Source organism: Corvus moneduloides, chromosome 5, assembly GCF_009650955.1.
Source record: "Corvus moneduloides isolate bCorMon1 chromosome 5, bCorMon1.pri, whole genome shotgun sequence".
NCBI classification, from domain to species: domain Eukaryota; kingdom Metazoa; phylum Chordata; class Aves; order Passeriformes; family Corvidae; genus Corvus; species Corvus moneduloides.
In genome coordinates, this window is record NC_045480.1 from 60,377,157 (window position 1) to 60,395,597 (window position 18,441).

Below are 18,441 nucleotides of genomic sequence, written 5' to 3' on the forward strand. Positions count from 1 at the left end.
AAACAGTAATCCTTTTTTATTTTGTATATGACCCACCCTGTTAAATGTCATGGGACTTTAGATGACTGCTGTAGAATTCCACAAAATACTGAAAGAAAAAATAATATACCAAAGCTTAAAATCAGCACCTAATAAATTCTACAGGATTTTTAACTAGCTGTAATGAACTATGGGATTTTAACTCTGTTGAATCCTGTTGAATTTCTCTACTAGGGTATCAATCTTCACACATGTATGTGTGTGATTTTATCTTCAAAGCCCAACAACTGAACACAGCTAAGTGGAAGGCTGAAGGCAAATTTTGCATGTTGCCTTAAAGAAGTGGCAGAGTTGTGCCAGGTCACAAAGAAGAAATTGCAGCTGGATCCTGGGATTAATACACCAAGGGAGCTGGGCTGTGGTAGTCAGGGAAACAGCAGGAACAAATGCTGCTGAGGAAACAAAAACAAAACCCAGGTCTGCTCTGTGAATTTTCCGTCAGCAACCTCCATGGGCCACAGCACGGTGTTATGATGGTGTATTCACAGAAAATGCCACAATTTTTCTAATTAATGGCTTTTGTGCTTTACTTGCTTAGATCCACAGGAAAGGAGTTTGCCCTGAAGATCATAGACAAGGCCAAGTGCTGTGGGAAGGTAGTGTACAACAATTTGCATGTGTACAGAAGCAGCACTAGCAGCTGCTCATTAGTCATAAATGGTGGGTGTGTTTGGGTTTTCTGACTATTTTCAGAGTATCTCTTTAACAAGATGATAATGTATCCAAGAAGCAAATAATAAAAGCAGTGAGTGTTAGTCTACTAAATAATAGAGAAAAACCAAACTAATTGTTGTCTATTTTATTGGACTGACAAAAAAAAATGCTAATATGCGTCCAAAATATATTGGATGATTTTGATGTGTAAAATGTGAGTGAGGAAATTTGCAGCTATATGTTTATTTATGTAATACTCATCCCACTCTGCCTCTTATTTTTCTCTTTTTATGGCTGAATGTGCTCCTTTTATAAGCAGAACATGGGTTTGAAAATAAATTTTCACAACCATTTCTTTATGTAGTATCACCTTCCTGTAATAACAAAGATCTCTTGTGTTCCAAAAACTTTCTTTTTAATTCAAACTTTAAACAAAAAAGTCAAAAAATTGTCTCTTCAGCAGAACAGCATCTCATAATGAAAACAAATATCTGAGAGTATCAGACCTCTTCTTTCCCTTCATGCTTCCTGAGAATAGATATTTTTAAAAAGGGAGAAAAACTGCCTACTCTCTTTGTGTAGTAAGGAGCTGTGTGATGCTGTGATGACTTCTATTAGTAGAGGTCTTCAGACAGAATCGTTTTATCTGTGCAGATTTTAAACCATGTATTAGGTGCTAGGAGATGAGGGTTTCATTTTACCTTGTATTCTTCAGGTTTATTTAGAAAACTTGGAAAAGAGTCATAAAAATGTGCAGCCACAAGAAAAAGTGCTAGGATTGCCTTTCTGAGATTAAAATGTTGCAATTTCTTCAGCTGTGGAAAGGGCGACCCAGTGTGTTTCGCTGCAAACAAAATTTTTGGATGATGTGTACAGCTTGCAACTTTAGATGGTTTTCATTACTTGTCTGAGTTAGCTGCTTAGGCATCATGAATTGGAATGGTCTAGAGACAGATAATGTATTTTACACAGTAGAGTTTAGAGGAATTTTCTATTTACCATTCTCCTTGCTTTAAAACATACATTAAAAAAATATCAACCCTATGGATGCATAGTTGCCTGTTTTAAAAGGACCTGTATCTGCACAGCTGGAGACTGTTGGGAAGATGTTTATACGTCTTAGGGGAGTGGCAGACCCATCCTGAAAGAATTCCAACAAAGGAAATAATTAAATTTTGTTGCAGTGTATTCCTTCCTCACTCCAGCCCACCAGAAAACCACCCATCCAGCCAAATTCAGATGATTTAAGCGTTGCTCACTGCTCCTTGATCTTGGATGTTTGAAAATTCAAATCCAATTGACTGTTTTCCACAAGTGGCTTAAATGCTACTTACATAATAATGTCTCTGTAAATAAATCATGTTAATGTAGACTGAAGCATACATTGCACTATCCAGGAGAACACCATAACGAGTTTTGGACTTATTATTTTTTTACATGGCAAAACGTAGCAAGACAATGGGTTGGTTGGAAATAACTAACTACATATAACTCAGCATTTTTTGAGGGCAGATTTTTAAACAGTAGCTGAACAATATTTTGGAGCCTTTTAAAACAATATTGTTTAAGTATTACTTATGCCTGAGCCTTATTTAAAGCAGTTAACAATTTAGTCAAGTGAAACAAAGAAAGCACAGATAAAGCCATTGTGCCTTAGTTGTAATTAATGGGTGTAATAAATTGAATATGTTAGCTGTACTTTAGGTTGAAAAAAGCTAAAGATTCTAGTTTTTGCTTGGACTCTCAATGTTAGTTTTGAATTTCCAGGCTTCCATCCCTAAGGCTTAGTATGCTGTGGCTATTCATGTCTGTCTGGTGATGAGATTCAGCATTGTGTTTAACAGAATTGCTTCCTGTTTGTCTGTTTTGTTTTTTCTCCAGAGCACTTTGCTTGGAGCAGGCATATGTTTGTTCAGAGTGACAATTGCTGCTCTTTCAAAGTGAATTTGAAAGGTGTGATGTTTAACCCGTGTGTGCCGCACCATTCTCTCACCAAATGAGATGCACGTGTGGCATGTGGGTTCTGAGCTATGTAGCCACAGAAAGCTTTGGCAAAACCACAATGCATCTGTAAATAACCCTGGAAAAAGAAGGTGAAGTGATGTAAGATCTCCAGTCACTGACTACGCACAGTGGATCACGTCTCCCCCTAATGCTCTGCTCACAAATGCATGAAGTGCATGCTCCTTATCAGTGCATTTGACATGGATAAGTTCCCAGTCCAGTGACATGATTTGTTACCTGCCAGGGTGGAAGGATACCCGTGTTTGATGCAAGCATTGTTGCTTATTTTGCAGAGAACCTAAATACAATATCTGTATTCCAATATTTATAAAGGAAAACTAAAATCATTCTTCACATAAAAGGGACACATAATTTTTTTTTTGCTCTCCAGTGTTAAAATGTTCTAGAAAACAAGACATTTGAAACTAATTTGCTCTCAAAAGCCATAACTTCCTCAGAAGCACAGGGAAGGGGAAATTAAACTCAGTCTGTGTGCTGTTAAGCTGTTGGAGTCACAACAATTTAACTGAACTATTACACATTTTGCAGATTGTAAACCTTGAACAGACATATAAAATGAACCAAAATCCATAACCAAAGCACTCAGAATATTTTTTTTCTTTAATATATTCTACAAATTTTTAAAAAATAAAGTCCTTGGATATAAATCCTAGGTAATTTGTCCTTGAGTAACCTACACTAAATGAGAGGTGAAGGCTGGAGGGGATCAAGAACATGTTAACTATTGATGAGGGGTGACAGGTTGCAAAGATCCAGCTTGGGGGCAGAAAGGTTCTGAACTTAATTTCACCTCATAATACCCACATAAGAATATAACCTGCATTTTCTGAACTGCTGTCATGTTCTGGGGTCTTTTTCGGAGATGCCCCATTCATTACATGTGTGAATTATATTTTAAATTAAATGTGGTCAGTGATGAAATACAAGTTAAGACCTAGCAACTGAGAATAACCACCTGCTATATAAATTAATCAGCAAAAAGGGTGGTCACTGATCAAGTGATAGGAAAAGTGAATTGGCAAGTTCCTGTTTCAGATAAACTTCCATCCTCTTCTGAACAGGAGCACCTGATTGAAAATGAAGTGTCTATTCTGCGCCGAGTGAAGCATCCAAACATCATCATGCTCATAGAGGAGATGGACACCCCCACAGAGCTCTACCTGGTGATGGAGCTGGTCAAGGTAGGGCTCAGGGGGCTTTATTTGTCTTTTCTGAGTTCTCTGTGTTGGTGTGAAGTCTGAGCAGTATCTAGGAACACTAAGATCTTGAGAGACATAATCATACAGGGTTTCAGTGGTAAACTGCATTTTTAAATCATAAAAATACACCCTTCAAGCAATTATATTAATGGGATTTCTCTCTCTTCAGCTGTAATTTGACTATTAACATAAGATTTGAAGTAATTTTACAATGTGTACAGTCTAGACAGAAGTGGATAGTGGGTTTTTTTTGTCATGCCTACAATATGCAGGGGTGATAGTGATAAGCGTTTACTAACAGAACACCTGCATTTATTCCACTATTCTCATTATTTAATAATTTGATTTAAAGAAATGAGCTCTCTGTAATTAATTTATTGAATAGATAAGACAAATAGTTTAAACTCAAGCGATTTTTATCCTGGAAAACCAAAATTCAAAAGATCTCACCTGTTTTGCTTATATCAAACAGATATAAATCACCAGAGAACAGATGCTGCTGTTGTACACGTACAGAGAAAACACAAATACTCATTTTGCTGTCGCCTTGTGAGCCAGATACACGAGTAGCATCAAGTTCTAGTCATGCATTCTCTTGTCTGAGTTCTGAACATGCACAGCAACACTGCACATCAGCTTGACTGAAATGTCAGATACAAATAACATACAGCAGAAGCAGCACTGCTCATTTTTTGAGCAGCACTTTTTATTTCTGACTGAAGAACTGTTACGGATTCAGGAGTCCCCTTTAGAATGGTTGCCAGACTGGGAAACCTCTACAGAAAGTGTGTAGTTGTTGAATTCATAATTTGTGTAGCCTACTCATCTTTCCTCCTTTCTAGAAGTTATTTTTATATCCCATAGGCTTTTTGGGGTTTCAAGACAGTATTTTTAATGTTTTAATTCACCACCATCTTGGCCTGTATTTCCTGAATTGCTGCTTTTCTTCGGTGTGCATGGAAATGCTTGGAATGCCACCCACAGCTCAGACAGATCACTCCTACAGATGTATCCAGATGTATCTACAGATGTATCCATCATGGAGACACCCACATGAAATTTGTTGCAATGACTGAAAATGCCGCATCAGTAACTCACTCACACGTTGTTGTGTATTCCCAGAGGAATAGGGCATCTGTAAACAGAGCCTGACACATTCAGAAATCAGCTGGAGGTTCTGTACTTTGATGTATCTCAATCAGTGGATTCTTTTATGTTGGAATGGGCTTATCTTTTTTGTCCTTTTATCTTTTTTGTCCTCTTCAGATATGTTTATTTGGTATTTCTTGCAATATCTGCAGAAATTTGAATTTGCTGAATATTTGTTAGTTTTGTTTTTGTTTCTGTTTTTTTTTTATTATTATTGGGCTAATTTATTTTAGACTTTACTCAAAATCAGGGCTGGTTTTCACTATGATAAAGGTATTATACTGATAAGATGAAGGAAAGGGAAGCTGTATGCCCCTACCTGTAGGTAATATGAGTGGTCAAAGTAGGAGGATCAATAGAAAAAAAAAAATCCGTGATTTGCCCAAGCTTAGGCACCAGAAGCCTGGCGTACAGTTAAGACCCAAGTCCCAGTCTAGTATCTTGACAAGATGACAAGATCATCTTTCTGCAAAATAATTTTTTTTGCTATTTAACAGGAATTAGAGCATGTCTTTTGTGAAGGAAGATTTTACATGTTTGTTTAGCTTGTGGGTTTTTTAAATTAAATACCATCTTAATTATTTTTTAAACAGTGATCTTTTTCCTTTCCATTACGTAGGGAGGAGACCTATTTGATGCCATTACTTCATCTACAAAATACACAGAGAGAGATGGGAGTGCCATGGTCTACAATTTAGCCAGTGCTCTCAAATATCTTCATGGTCTCAACATTGTGCACAGAGACATCAAGCCAGAAAATCTTCTGGTACGTCCCATTTATTTTCCAGTATTTTCCCTTACTTTGTTCTCATTAATGCAAATGCTTGTGTATAAATGTCAAGGAGCACAGCAGAGAACAGCAGGCATATTAATTTAGAGTGAGTATGTGTGAAGTAAATCTTTTGCCATGGTATAGCAATCACCTTAATGCAGGAGAGCTGCGGCTCAAGCCTGTCCTTAGACCTATCTTTATTTACATTTTGATTGGCTGATTTTTGGATAAGCAGGAGTATTCTCTCACAAAACAATGAATTTTAAAGCTATGTCAATGAATTATTTATCAGTTTGCAAGTGGGAGAAAGGTGGGCTGAGTGCCATTTCTTCCATTTCTTTGAACAATCCTATGGTTACCATCTGAAGCCAGTGGTTTTTTCCTTTCACTGTCATAGTAGGATCATCTTTCTGATGATTTACCAGTGTTCTGGCTGGGAATTAAACCTGTACATAGCTTTATTCTTTTCCTAGGCAACTGACTGCTTTTTCTTTCGGCAGAGACGTAAAATAACTGTGCTGAAAAGAATTCCCATGAAGTCTGCTTTGGGAACTACTTATGGCCCAGTCCACAGAGGGCGTTGTTCCCATTCTGTGCACAGAATGGGATCAGCACGTGCTGTCCCCCTTATATGCAGAGGTTACACTTGTTCATTACATATTGGATATTAAGTGTTATGCACTGCATGAACAGGGCCATAATCTCCCCTGCTTGAGGCATTTCTTAAAGTCTTTTGTGGTGTTTTGTCAGTCCTATTTAATGAGTTTGCATCGAGAGCAGGAGTCATGGCTTATTTTGAACTATTACAAGGACAGGGCTACAAGCTGAAAATATTTCCTAATTAACAGACAATTCTCTCTCCAGTAATTCCACTGACAGTGTTTAGCAATTTAAATAAACCCTCAAATAAATTAGATTGTTTAGCAAAAAGTAAGGGGGAGAGGCTTCTCCTGGAAAATGTAGTCACAGCAACATGGCACTTGGGAGAGAAAATGAAGGTGGAAGTCTCACATATTATTAGTGCATCTCCAAACACAGACAGTCCAAAGAAATTTTAAGTTCTCATTAGTGATTGAATCAGTTATAAATAGGCACAAATGCCCTTTCTGCCTAGAAAGCCTAAAGAGATTACTCAACAGATGCAAATCTTACTCACTGTGATTGACAGCGGCAGAATGTTGAGATAACATCCTGGTATTGAATGCAAATGCAAATAATTCCTATCAACTGCTACCTGTTATTATAAGTAGTTAGGATTTTTGCACAGGGTCATCCAGCCTGTCTGGATGGGAATTACATTCCCTTTGGTAGTCATGCATTTAAAAAATGCAAACCCTAAGAGTAATAGCTGATATGAGGGTGTTTAAAAAGGAGAACAAGTGTTTCCATTACTGATATGAATTACACAGGGGAATGAAGAAAGATATTGCAGTGCTCAGTTGTTTGAGGAAGGCAAATAAATTCAGCCATTCTGGAGATTATGGGGTGCTCCATTCCAGAAACTAGATGCCTTTGAAATCATGTTAATATGAACATTTTACTTTAAGAGTGAAAGAGATGAATTTATTAGGAGGATGTTTCCTTTGTGTTGGTCTGGTGTGATTTACTCCTGCTATCATGCTTGTATACCACTTTTCTTTCTATCGAAATTCAGCTTCTTTCATCAATAAAATGACTCAGTGCTAGGCTCAGTGCGAGGTTATTTATGGGCCTTTTGGTAAGGTGCAGTTGGTCTGCACAGAAACCTAAACTGAACTTGCTCAGACCAAGCACAGGGAAGACATTTGCTGATGAAAGACCGAGTATGCTGACTAGATTTATGCTAAGTTAACAAGATGTTAAACAAATCTGATTGTAGCTGCCAGTCCCATTTTAAACTCTAGGTCCCTGTCAAATGAAAGTGGAGTATTATATTTTACTGAATATATTTATTTAAAACTTCTCAACATTCAAGGATTGGCTTTTCTTTTCCCCCTCTAGTTGCTCAAGGCTATGTCATGGTCTGACCTACATAGCTGGCAGACAGCTCCATTGAACACTTGCTCCAGCTGCAATCAATGGGAATAGCACTTTTCTTTCCCTCCAGGGCTGTGGAAATTCCTTTTTCCCATCTTCTTGGCGTGGCGATGATGATTTCCTGAAGAAATTAGAGGATATAAAAATGTAGATGTTCTTGTCCTCATTCTGTGTTAATTTCCCTGATTCTAGGTCTGTGAATATTCGGATGGAACCAAGTCTTTGAAGCTTGGAGACTTCGGACTGGCGACAGTGGTCGAAGGCCCTTTGTACACTGTCTGTGGGACACCCACCTATGTGGCTCCAGAAATCATTGCAGAGACAGGGTGAGCATGACACGGGCCTTGTAACTACTCATTTTTGGCAGGCAGCTCCTGACTGTTGTTAAGATCTCAATGCTCCAATGGGCTGGCCTTCCATTGTTTGTAACCAAACCATCTGTGGGCACCACTCCCAGTTCGTCCAAGAGGCCAGTAGCCTTGTTCTCCCTGCTCCCAGAATTCACCTTTGCCTCCTCTCCCACCTCCCCAGGACCAGCTCTGGTGCAGCTCTGGTCCATTTGTTTGTGCTCCCTGCCTAACCTCAGCATCCAGAGCCCATTGTACCACCTGTGACAGCTGCTTGGGGAAGAACAGACAGGCAAAACACAGTGTTTGCATTAGAAATGGAATAATTTATATTGGAAGAGGCTCCAGAGGTCACCTGTTCTCTGGGCAGCTCTAATTAGATCACATTGATTCAAGTGACCCTGTTTGGGTGACACATCCTCTTTGATAATAATTGAACAAGCCCATTATTCTGTATTTAACAGGTCATTGTGTAAATACAAAAAAAAGTTGTGTAAAATGGTAGGTTTTCACAAATGGTAGATTTTCACAAGTCCTCTCTCCTTTTACACCTACTAGAGCTCCATTCCATGCTCTAGCTGACTCTTGCCATGGCTGTGAACACTCTGAATTTCCTGATGGGGGGAGGTTTTGTTGTGTTGTTCCACTCCTTGTTCAGTGCATTTGTCGCATTGAGAAACATTTCACAGCTGCAGTGAGCTCCGGTGTCAAAGGGCACCTCATCTGTGTGTTTGAGATTTTGACAAACTGAATCCATTGAATAGGGGAAAAGACCTCTTTCTGACCTCCAGTGTGTTTTAATTTCTGTGCTTTAAAAGAAAAGGGCAGTTCTTTTTCCCTGTGTTACTCACTGGAGAGGCTAGAGAATTGGTGTGTCTAGTTGCTTAGCAACACATGATAACCTTAGAGATAGTTACTTCACTGTAGGGATTGAGAAGGCACATCCTTGTCTTTTATCATTAATAATTCTGGATTGGGAAACCTGGATACTGACTTGGATTTGAGTATATTCAGAAGACCCTGGAGAGCCTTGAGGCTTATGGTTGAGGAAAAAAAAAATAAATTATAGAATCATGGTTTCCTAAAGACTGTAACGGTGTGAAGAAAAAGATGCTCAGTTATAAAATACATTACCACATCAGCAGCAGGTAACTCAGCACAGATTCTCACATAATCCTGTCAGTGTCACTTATTTTTGATTGGAATGACTTTTTGTTGTTAATTCAGCACAAGTAACACAGCCTTGTTTTCTCAGGTATGGCCTAAAGGTGGATATTTGGGCTGCAGGTGTGATCACCTACATCCTGTTATGTGGATTCCCACCTTTTCGCAGGTGAGTGGCAAAGGGAAAACCAGCAAAACCAATCAAGTTCCTTCAGAGCAAGTCTGACCTTTCTCCCTGAAGGAGGCATCATCCCTGGAGGAGGAAAAAAGGTGGATTAGATGGACACGTTTTCCTCACAGTTTTGTTCATTTCTTTAAGCGGTTTTCACTCGTCCCTCATTTTAGTTTTTGGGATCAATTTATTCATTTATTTTTCTAGGGGGGCAGCTGCTTTGGTGCCATGCGGGGGGTGTGAGGGCAGAGCCGCTTTTCCTTTTGTCTCCACGCGCATCGCAGCTCCGCCATCCACGGGCACGCGCTGCCCTCTGCCGTTGGCGTCGGGACGCGGCAGCTCCCGGAGAGCGGGGGAAAAGGCTGGGCGGTGGTAAACCAGGAGAGGGGGAAAATGTCCTTATCCTGCCTTTTTAACCTTGTTCGTCCTTTTGAGAAGCGTCAAACGAGAGGTGGGGTTTGCAAACATCACTTTTGGTACTCACGGTCACGCCGTGTATGAGTTCTTCTGCAAATCAAATGGTTTCTTTTTTTTGCCAGAGAATGAGAAGGAATTGGCACATTTTAATAGGGAATTCTCCTCCTAACATATAAATTACTAATGCAGGGCCTGTTTGTTCATTTTTATAACAAATACTTAGGTTTTAACTAAATCATCAGACTGAACGAAAATATTTTGCAAAGAATTACAATATAAATATTATTGATGGAAAAACATTAGTTCACGTATTTGGGTTTTTCATGTTGTTAGTTCATGTTTAAAGCTGAAAATCTGTTTTGAAAGATAATTAGACAAGCAAATGGATTCTTTGATTAGAGTTTGGGGGTAGGGCACAGAGAATGTCTATATCATGCTACTAGAACCAGGTCATAACTGAGGTTAATAGATATTTATTTCCAACCCACCTTGAGCTAAATTGTTCTTTACAGAAATAGGTTGAGTGGATGTTCACTCTGACTATGGCCAGTTGAAAGAAGTTGAAAAACAAAAATCCCATTCCCATTAATCTGTGAATACTCATGATACTAGGTTTTGGATACAGAAGTGCTTATCCTTTCCTTTTCAGCAGCCTGCCAGTACTGACTACATTAAATGTATCCTGTGTTTTCCATATGTCCTTCTTGGATTTTGAAAGTTCTTCTGTTTTGATAGTTTCAAAGATGAGGCTCATTTCACTACACTTCTTCCCTCTACCACGTGTTTTCTGTAGCAGGTCCTTTAGAACTGGGCTGGCAAGTGACCGACTTTTCAATCCCCTTTCCTGTTCCCCTTTCCTGTGTGCTAACTACGCAGTCCCTATTCCAGTGGAAAAGTTACCTCAGTGTGTTGGCTTTTCTGTTGTCATCACTTCTGACAGAGTAGCTATGACAGCTCAGAAGAGCTCTCACTGTGTAAACTTGCAAATTACTCATTTCTAGTAATTATCAACACAATTTCTGTTCTATCCCCAAATCAAGTTAAAATTCCCATGACAAATTGGCTTCCATCTCAGGGTGTTTTTTGTTACTGCTGTTTTACAGTGAAAACAACCTTCAGGAAGACCTCTTTGATCAGATACTTGTTGGGAAGCTGGAATTTCCCTCTCCCTACTGGGATAACATCACTGATTCAGCAAAGGTACTGATATTTTTTCCAACCTGAAACAGCATTTCTGACAAGCCCCCGTGCAGCCTGTGCTCACTTGGGAAGGCAGCCTGGAAGATCCAGAGCAGCCTCTTCCCCAGTGCCCCAGCTGCTGTGCCTTTTTAGTTGGTTTAGCTGAACAGTGCTTGATGAAAGCTCAGGTGTTTCAGGCTGTCATGTTCTGTCTGAGCAAGGGTAGCAAAATGCCAACTCCATTCAGGGAACACCACATAATACTCAGTTCACTTCATGATGCACTTCACAGCATGTTCAGTGCTTCAGCTGCAAAATAAATGTGTCTCTGAATTTTTCCCTCCTATCACTCTTTAAAAAAGAAAAATTATTGCTCTGTGGACTGGACGCAGTTGGCATTTCTTCCTATTTTTTTGAGGCATTTATGAGAGCTTTTCAAGAGGTGCAGCCATTGCTAATTGCCATTGCCAGCAATTCTTGTGTGGTCATTGCAGTTTTGTTTAAAATGATTATGCCTGTAGGACAAAGGTTCCAAGTTGTAAGCCCCACTTCTCAGGTTAATTCACTAAAGTGCTCTGAATAATATCTGAGGACTCACTAGCAAGTGGAGATGGTTTGTTTATCCAGCCAATGAGAAGTTGAATTTTTTATGTATTTTTCTGCATTTCCCAATGGATGTTTATCCATTTCCCAAGCCCCAGTCACCTCACACATTTCCAGACATGCATTCTGAACAAACAAAGTCCTCAGGCTTGGGATCTCTCATTTCAGATTTCCACAGACTAAATAACTTGGCTGGTTGGGAAACCTCTCAGTTAGGTATGTTATTATCTGCCTGAAGAAGCCATTTCCCAAAAGTGAAGCAATGGACAGTCTCCTTGAAATAATCTTGATGAGAGTATGAAGACTGATAATTTGGAGGCTATAAAAGATTTTTTTTTGGGGGGGTGAGGGTGGAGAGAGGGCTTGGCTCAGTGTCTTTTATTCTTCTGGAGCAACACAGAAGAGAAGTTTTCAAATAATTTCATAGTTTCTTGCCTTTCAGATGCAGATTCTTGTCTCTGATTTGTGTTTTTTATGTAATGTTACTGTGTGCATGTGCACTGACCAGAGAGGATCTCATCTCTCCCAGGTCTGTGTTTGTTCTGGTCATCAGAATGAATATATAGAGAACAAAGTGGAATATTAGAGCTGATTTTTTTAACATTTCTTTTTCATTTGGTTTCAAAAGGCTCAGTGCAACATGAGTACAATGAGGAGGTTGATCTGAAATATGCTGCCTGGCAGACTCTTAATCCTAAAGAGCAAATATTTTGTTCCATTCACGTCACACTGGTATCACTGGTTCTGGTATCAGCTGGGGTTGCACTATACTTGGCACAACAGTATTTTCAGTTTCAATATCCTTTCCCACTCTTCTTTTTCTTTCTTTTTCAATGAAGGAGTTAATTAGCCTGATGCTACATGTGAATGCTGAAGCCCGGTACACAGCAGCACAGATCCTAAGCCATCCCTGGGTGTCAGTAAGTAAATCACATTTCACTTGTCTCTAATTTGACATTAAACCTGTAAATCTAACCATTAACTTGTAGTGTTCAGAAGCAGCAGTACAATTAGCAAATGTAACACCTAATTTACCATAGACACTAAGCTGATGCCTGTCAAGTCCTCCATCTCTTCAGGCAGCAGCAAAGGGGAACACCAAAGTGCATTGCTTATTGATTTAAAATCAATTAATTATTAATAAGTACTAGGTTTACATGGACACAGTCAATGCTTATTTTCAGGCATGTTTTAAAAGACAGACTGAATATGATCTGTGGAGTTCCCTGACACAAGAGAAGACAACTATTAACAAGTGTATCTATGGATAACAGCTCCTCTAAAACATATTTATGGTACTTTATAACACTTCCAGACTTAGGACATGATGGGCCATTTAAAGTGGTGATTTGAAAGAAATCCAAGTGACAAGTTGGCTTTTTATTCTCAACACTATTTCAAGCATGTTATTTTTAACTTGCTTGAATCAAACCTGCAGCTTATAATTGTGGGACAAATCAATGCATTAGAAGTGCCACATGTCATTTTAAGTAATAGAAGGTCATTCATAAACGAGTGAGTGATTGCTCTGTTCCCTTCCTCTGCAATTATATGTAGCAGAGTGTTGAAGTGCCTATCTGAATATTTACTATGCATTAAAAAGCAGAAAGTACCTGATGATGATGAAGAAAAACTTGGTTTTTTTCCTAACTGGAATACTGTGTTCCTTCTTCTACAGGATGATGCTTCCCAGGAGAATAATATGCAAGCTGAAGTAACAGGTAAACTGAAGCAGCACTTTAATAACACCCTACCCAAGCAAAATAACACATCTGCTGGGGTTTCTGTCATCATGGTAAGAGAAATGAACATTTTTATACATTGATAGTATACTTTGCATATTTTCCTAACAGTGCTCTATGAGCATGTGTGGTGCAAGAATAGCAAACCCAAAACTAGAATAGTCTCTAATTCTAGTCTTTATTGCTGGATAATGTGGATTGTCTTATCATTGCTTGAGAGCAACCAAGTCTATCACAGTGTGCCACCTGAGATAAAAACCAGCTTTCAAACAGAAACCTGTGAATACTAAGTTAGGTGTATGTTAAAATGAAGTTTATTAACAATTTGAAATCTTTCTTTATAAAAACTGTGATTTTTTTTTTTTTTTTTTAAATCATACAGCCCACTTCGTTAGTTAAGTAGGCTTTTCCTCTGTGCGTGACCAAGTATTGTTTGATCTTGAGCACACTGTTGTTCAACACTACGTGTGCCAGGAACCCAGGCTCCATTTCAGAAACTTCTTTCTTTCTGATCTCACTGTGGCCCGTCCTTGTCTGATGCAAGGATAGACACTGCACACCGAGAGTATCTTCAGTAACTTAAAGAAAATAACATAACAGGGATTTCCACCCTCACCCTCCCATTATTATTAATCACTCTCAAAGCCCAGCCCACTTATGTTAACAAAGAATTGTTTTAATCATCTGAGAGTCAGTAAATTGAAATAAAATGTTTCTGCCTATGTCTATGTCTTTGTAAATACATTTATGTGAGTTAAATAGGCAAACAATTTAAATGTAGGGAAAGCGATAACATAGAAATAAGTCGGAAAGTGGATTTCAGGTTCATGCTCTTGTCTACATTTCATTTGACAGTTTGACTTGACAGTTTGAGAGGGACTTCAGAGCTTCATTCTTTATACTGTTGAGACTATGGATAAGCCTGAAGCTGAAAACTGGTATAAAATGCACTATATGTAATAAGAGCAATTTTAATTCTAACTCTCAGCCCCTCTCCAACTTGCATGCCACTTAAGCCTGTCTCAGATCTCTGACACAGCATAGCTTCTGGCTTCTTATTGGCGTGGGTTTTTTCTGTTAGCTACTGACACTCCTTCAGCCAGGAAAGTTCACCTCATTTTACCTTTTCCTGCTTTATTTCCTTATAACAGGTATGGAAGGATATAAATACCTAATTATTTATTGCTGAATGCAGCTCTCAGTTAATGCTGAAAGGAAAAGTCAAACCTTGTTCAAAACACTGTGATCTAATAAGGGTTAAGCCCCCGATTTGTTATTCTTGCCCTGGTTTATCTTGAGCTTTGAAATTTAGTTACCTTTGTGTTCAGAAGTTCTTCACTTGCTCCAGCAGTCATTGCTTACCAACATTCAGCTTCAGACAAGCACACTTTGTAACTCTCATGTATTGCAGTGCATTGCTCTCTCAGTCCACCTGCACATTCAGTGGAGCCCCCTTTAGCATCACCTCATTCCAACACTGTCACCCAGCCCATGCAGATAATACCATCCTGTGGCAGATAAGTAAAACTGCACATTCCCAGTTCAGTGTCCTTGCACAGGAGGCTCCTGCTGCCCCCAAAAGCATGTTGCTCTTAATTCATAACTGATTTTTTTTTTCAATTAAAAAAATGTTCTGTAAATCTAAATTTGTTGCAATTGTGTTAGTTCTGCTTAAAGTAAGTCTAGTTTCTGTCCCTTGCTTCCTTCCTTTTTCCTCCTTTCCCAATGCCTGCATTGCTTCCCTCTGAGTAGGTCCAAGGCAATGGTACGTACTAACTGCGATGCTTTGTTCTGCTGCACAAAAAATACATAGTCTCCATTTGTAACAAGAAAGGAGAAATAACTAAGCCAGTCTGAAGTGGAAAAAGCTGTACAGCCACATTAAACCAGCAAAGGAATATCTTTTAAGCACTTAAGGTGTTCTGTCTTGAATGATACATATCTAAAATAGGCAAAGCAAATGCCAATACACCAATTATTTACTTCCTCAGACACGTCTTGGTGTATTCTCCTGGAGGTAATTTTGTGCATGTGTATATCTTACTGTATCTAAAAACAGCTAGAAAAAGATGAGAACCCTTTGAAGACAGATGCAAAGAACAAAACCACTGAATTAAACACTGTTTCTATTTTAAAAAAAAATTCCACTTGTCACTCCCTTTATGGTATCAAAGAGCTAGTCAGGAGCTAATCAGTCCTAAATTAATAAAAAACATTCTCGCTTAACAACAGTAAAATTAAAGAAGAAAACTCTAAACTGCATTATGTAAGAATGTATTGCTGCTATGAGGACAGCACAGGAAAAAATCACTGTCAGCATGAACTGAAAGCATGTCCTTCCCCCTTTAAATAACTTTACCTGCCACTGAAATAGCAAAAACCCCTGTATTTACAACTCTTTTTCCAGCAAGCAAAAAAAGGAAATGCAATGGTGTCTTGGTTAAAAGAGTTTTAGACCATCACTAATCTCAAAAGCCCAGACCCTGTTCAGCTGCTCCTGTCCTTGCATGCTCCCTTTGCAGTGTTGATTGGCAGTAGCAGAGAACTCAGTTGTGGACTATGGAATTTTCTCCTTGTACCTCTATGCAGGTAGGCGTGATGTAATTTGAGTTAAAAAAACAAAACACCAAAAAAAGAAGAGGTAAGTACCTTATTTCTGCTGTCCTTGATGACTTTGATGCAATAAAGCACATCTAAAAAAAAAATGAACCATGCAAAATTTAACTTGTGTCAGAAAATTATTTCGGTATTAGATACTTCAGTGAATAGTGTACTAGTCAAACTCCACTAAAAACACACAGAAATTTTCACATTAGTAAAGCAAGTCCAATCAAAAAAATAAATTGCCCTGGAAAAGGCAGAGCACCTGATCTTTACAATTAGCATTTATCCTGTAGAGGGCATGGAAATTGTTGTCTTCAGCAGATGTACCACATACTCCAGATAAGCCACCTACTGCACTATGGAATTCTCAGTTCTCATTCCAACCTGTCGCTCCCTTCTCCTGTAAACTAATTTTTAAGTATAGAATTCAGAAATTATGCTTTTCTGCCAACATGAGAGGTCATTTGCCTACTCTCAACACTAAGCAGAAAAACAGGCCCTTTTCTTGAAGACAGAAAAAAGCTTTGGGTTTCCATCTCTCACTGTCTGCCGTGGCTCCCCTTCTGTACTGTGTGGTTTGTTACAGGAAATGTATCACTGAGTTCTCAGTAAGCATCATCTGATTCCTTGTGTGAGCAAAAACACAGGTACATAAATTTTGCTAATAGTTACTATGACAAGTTCTTTCTCTATCACAACCACTCATACCATCTTTTTTTCCACATCAGACTTGCAAGACAAAAATTTTAAACCTGCAATGGCAAGCATACATCTGGAAGATAAGTCTGCCTTACATTTTCTAAAATCAGCATCACAAAAATTATACCATTCATTATATAAAAGATTTCTGATGTTATTTCTCCTTTTTTTTCCTGGCTGTAATGCATGCACTTTGTCTTGTAGATTGTTTTAACCCTTAAGTTAAGACAGGGCTGTATGTAAGTGCTGTTTCATGTTTTGCCTTGGGTTTGTTTTGTTTTGTTTGTAGAACACAGCTCTAGATAAAGAGAGTCAGATTTTCTGCAGCAAGCGCTGTCAGGACTCTGGTAGAGCTGGAATGGAGAAAATGTCTGCAATTGCTGCTGCAGCTGCTGATCCTCGTGTGGCTGGGTCTGAGCCCCTCCTCCCTGCTGCTCCTGAGCCACTCCGGTCCCCCACACTGCCTTCTCCTGAGCTTGCTGGGGATCAGCCTGGTGCGTAGGACTGGGGAACACAAATCCAACTGAAGCTCCCCACACTCTGGCCACAGTTTTCTTCATTTCCCATGACTGTTTTCAGTTTGTGTGCACCTCTTGTGGTGAGCCCCAGCCAGGTCTGATCCTCTCCCTCACAGCAGGTGAGCAAACCACATCTTGGGAACAGCAGTAGGGGAAAGACTCTGGCAATGCTAGGTGGTTTTTTAAGTTCTTTGTGTTAATTATTAACTCCATTTCACACAGCCTTGGGCTCTAAATAGACTAACTTATGGTGTAGCTAACCATATTTTTGTATGAGCAGTGAGGTGGGGAACAGGTACCTGGCCTCGCCTCCACCAGCAGGCCCCATTCTGTTCTTCCGATGGGAATTCTCAGAAAAGTGGGAGAGGCAGTCAAGGGAAGAAAACTTCTATTTGCCTTCTATTCCAATGCCTCTATTTTTAGCCAAGTTTCTACTGAACTTGAAGAGGCAAATTTTCATGAAGAATTTTTTTAGTGGACTAACTGTAAAATATCATGAGACAAACATTTGGAGATAGAGAGGGAAGGATGGTTGTTCTCCATCAAGTTTGTTATCTGACTTGCAGGCAGGGTAGTGTTTAGATAATATGAATTTAAATAAAGTAACTTGGGATGTAAACATGAGCAGTGGACATATATTTGTTACAAAGACTGGAGTGAAGGAAGCCTTTTTGCTTTAGCCATTTTCTGTCCCATCCACACCTTTCTCCAGGGTCAGACTACCTGTTAGATAAAATAAAATTACTTTGGGCCTGTGAAGGGAAAGCCTGCTGCATGTTTTCTAAGCTATGATGAACTGAGCAGCTCCTAATTCTAGGACAAGCTGATAGAGGAGCTGCCATCACTAGCCATCAGAGGTTTGTCAGTGCTATCTCTCCCTATTCACCTGGTGCAGGCACTGGAAACCAGGATTGGGAAGCAGCTCTCCTTAATCTGCAGTCACAAAATAGACGAGGTTTTATCTTTCCCATAATGCTTAGTTCAATAGAGTATGTATTCGGCTTAATCCTTTTTCTTTGCTCGTTCTTATGAATTGGTCATAGCTCATTTTTTCTCTTAGCTATACTTTCTACTAGAATTGTAAAAGAAAGACCTGCAATAAACTTTCTTCATTAAAAAAAAAACCAAAACACAAAATGTTA

General features: G+C 39.1%; 1 protein-coding gene across 5 annotated transcripts in view; it reads left to right on the forward strand.

The window, feature by feature from the left end:
* The window catches only part of DCLK2 (doublecortin like kinase 2), a 79,448-nt gene extending 61,007 nt beyond the window's left edge, over nucleotides 1-18,441 (forward strand). For 2 of the 5 annotated variants that reach the window (XR_004240373.1, XR_004240374.1), the window contains 10 exons: nucleotides 578-635; nucleotides 3,780-3,899; nucleotides 5,686-5,832; nucleotides 8,047-8,180; nucleotides 9,457-9,534; nucleotides 11,058-11,154; nucleotides 12,576-12,656; nucleotides 13,415-13,531; nucleotides 14,334-14,416; nucleotides 17,071-18,441. Coding sequence is in view for 3 of the 5 variants with exons in the window: in XM_032110033.1 (XP_031965924.1) it covers nucleotides 578-635; nucleotides 3,780-3,899; nucleotides 5,686-5,832; nucleotides 8,047-8,180; nucleotides 9,457-9,534; nucleotides 11,058-11,154; nucleotides 12,576-12,656; nucleotides 13,415-13,531; nucleotides 17,071-17,283 (1,045 nt within the window). In the remaining 2 variants the exon portion in view is untranslated. Of the gene's footprint in view, nucleotides 1-577; nucleotides 636-3,779; nucleotides 3,900-5,685; nucleotides 5,833-8,046; nucleotides 8,181-9,456; nucleotides 9,535-11,057; nucleotides 11,155-12,575; nucleotides 12,657-13,414; nucleotides 13,532-14,333; nucleotides 14,417-15,230; nucleotides 15,244-17,070 lie in introns of all 5 variants that reach the window. The other 3 variants (XM_032110033.1, XM_032110035.1, XM_032110036.1) reach the window with 2 other exon arrangements.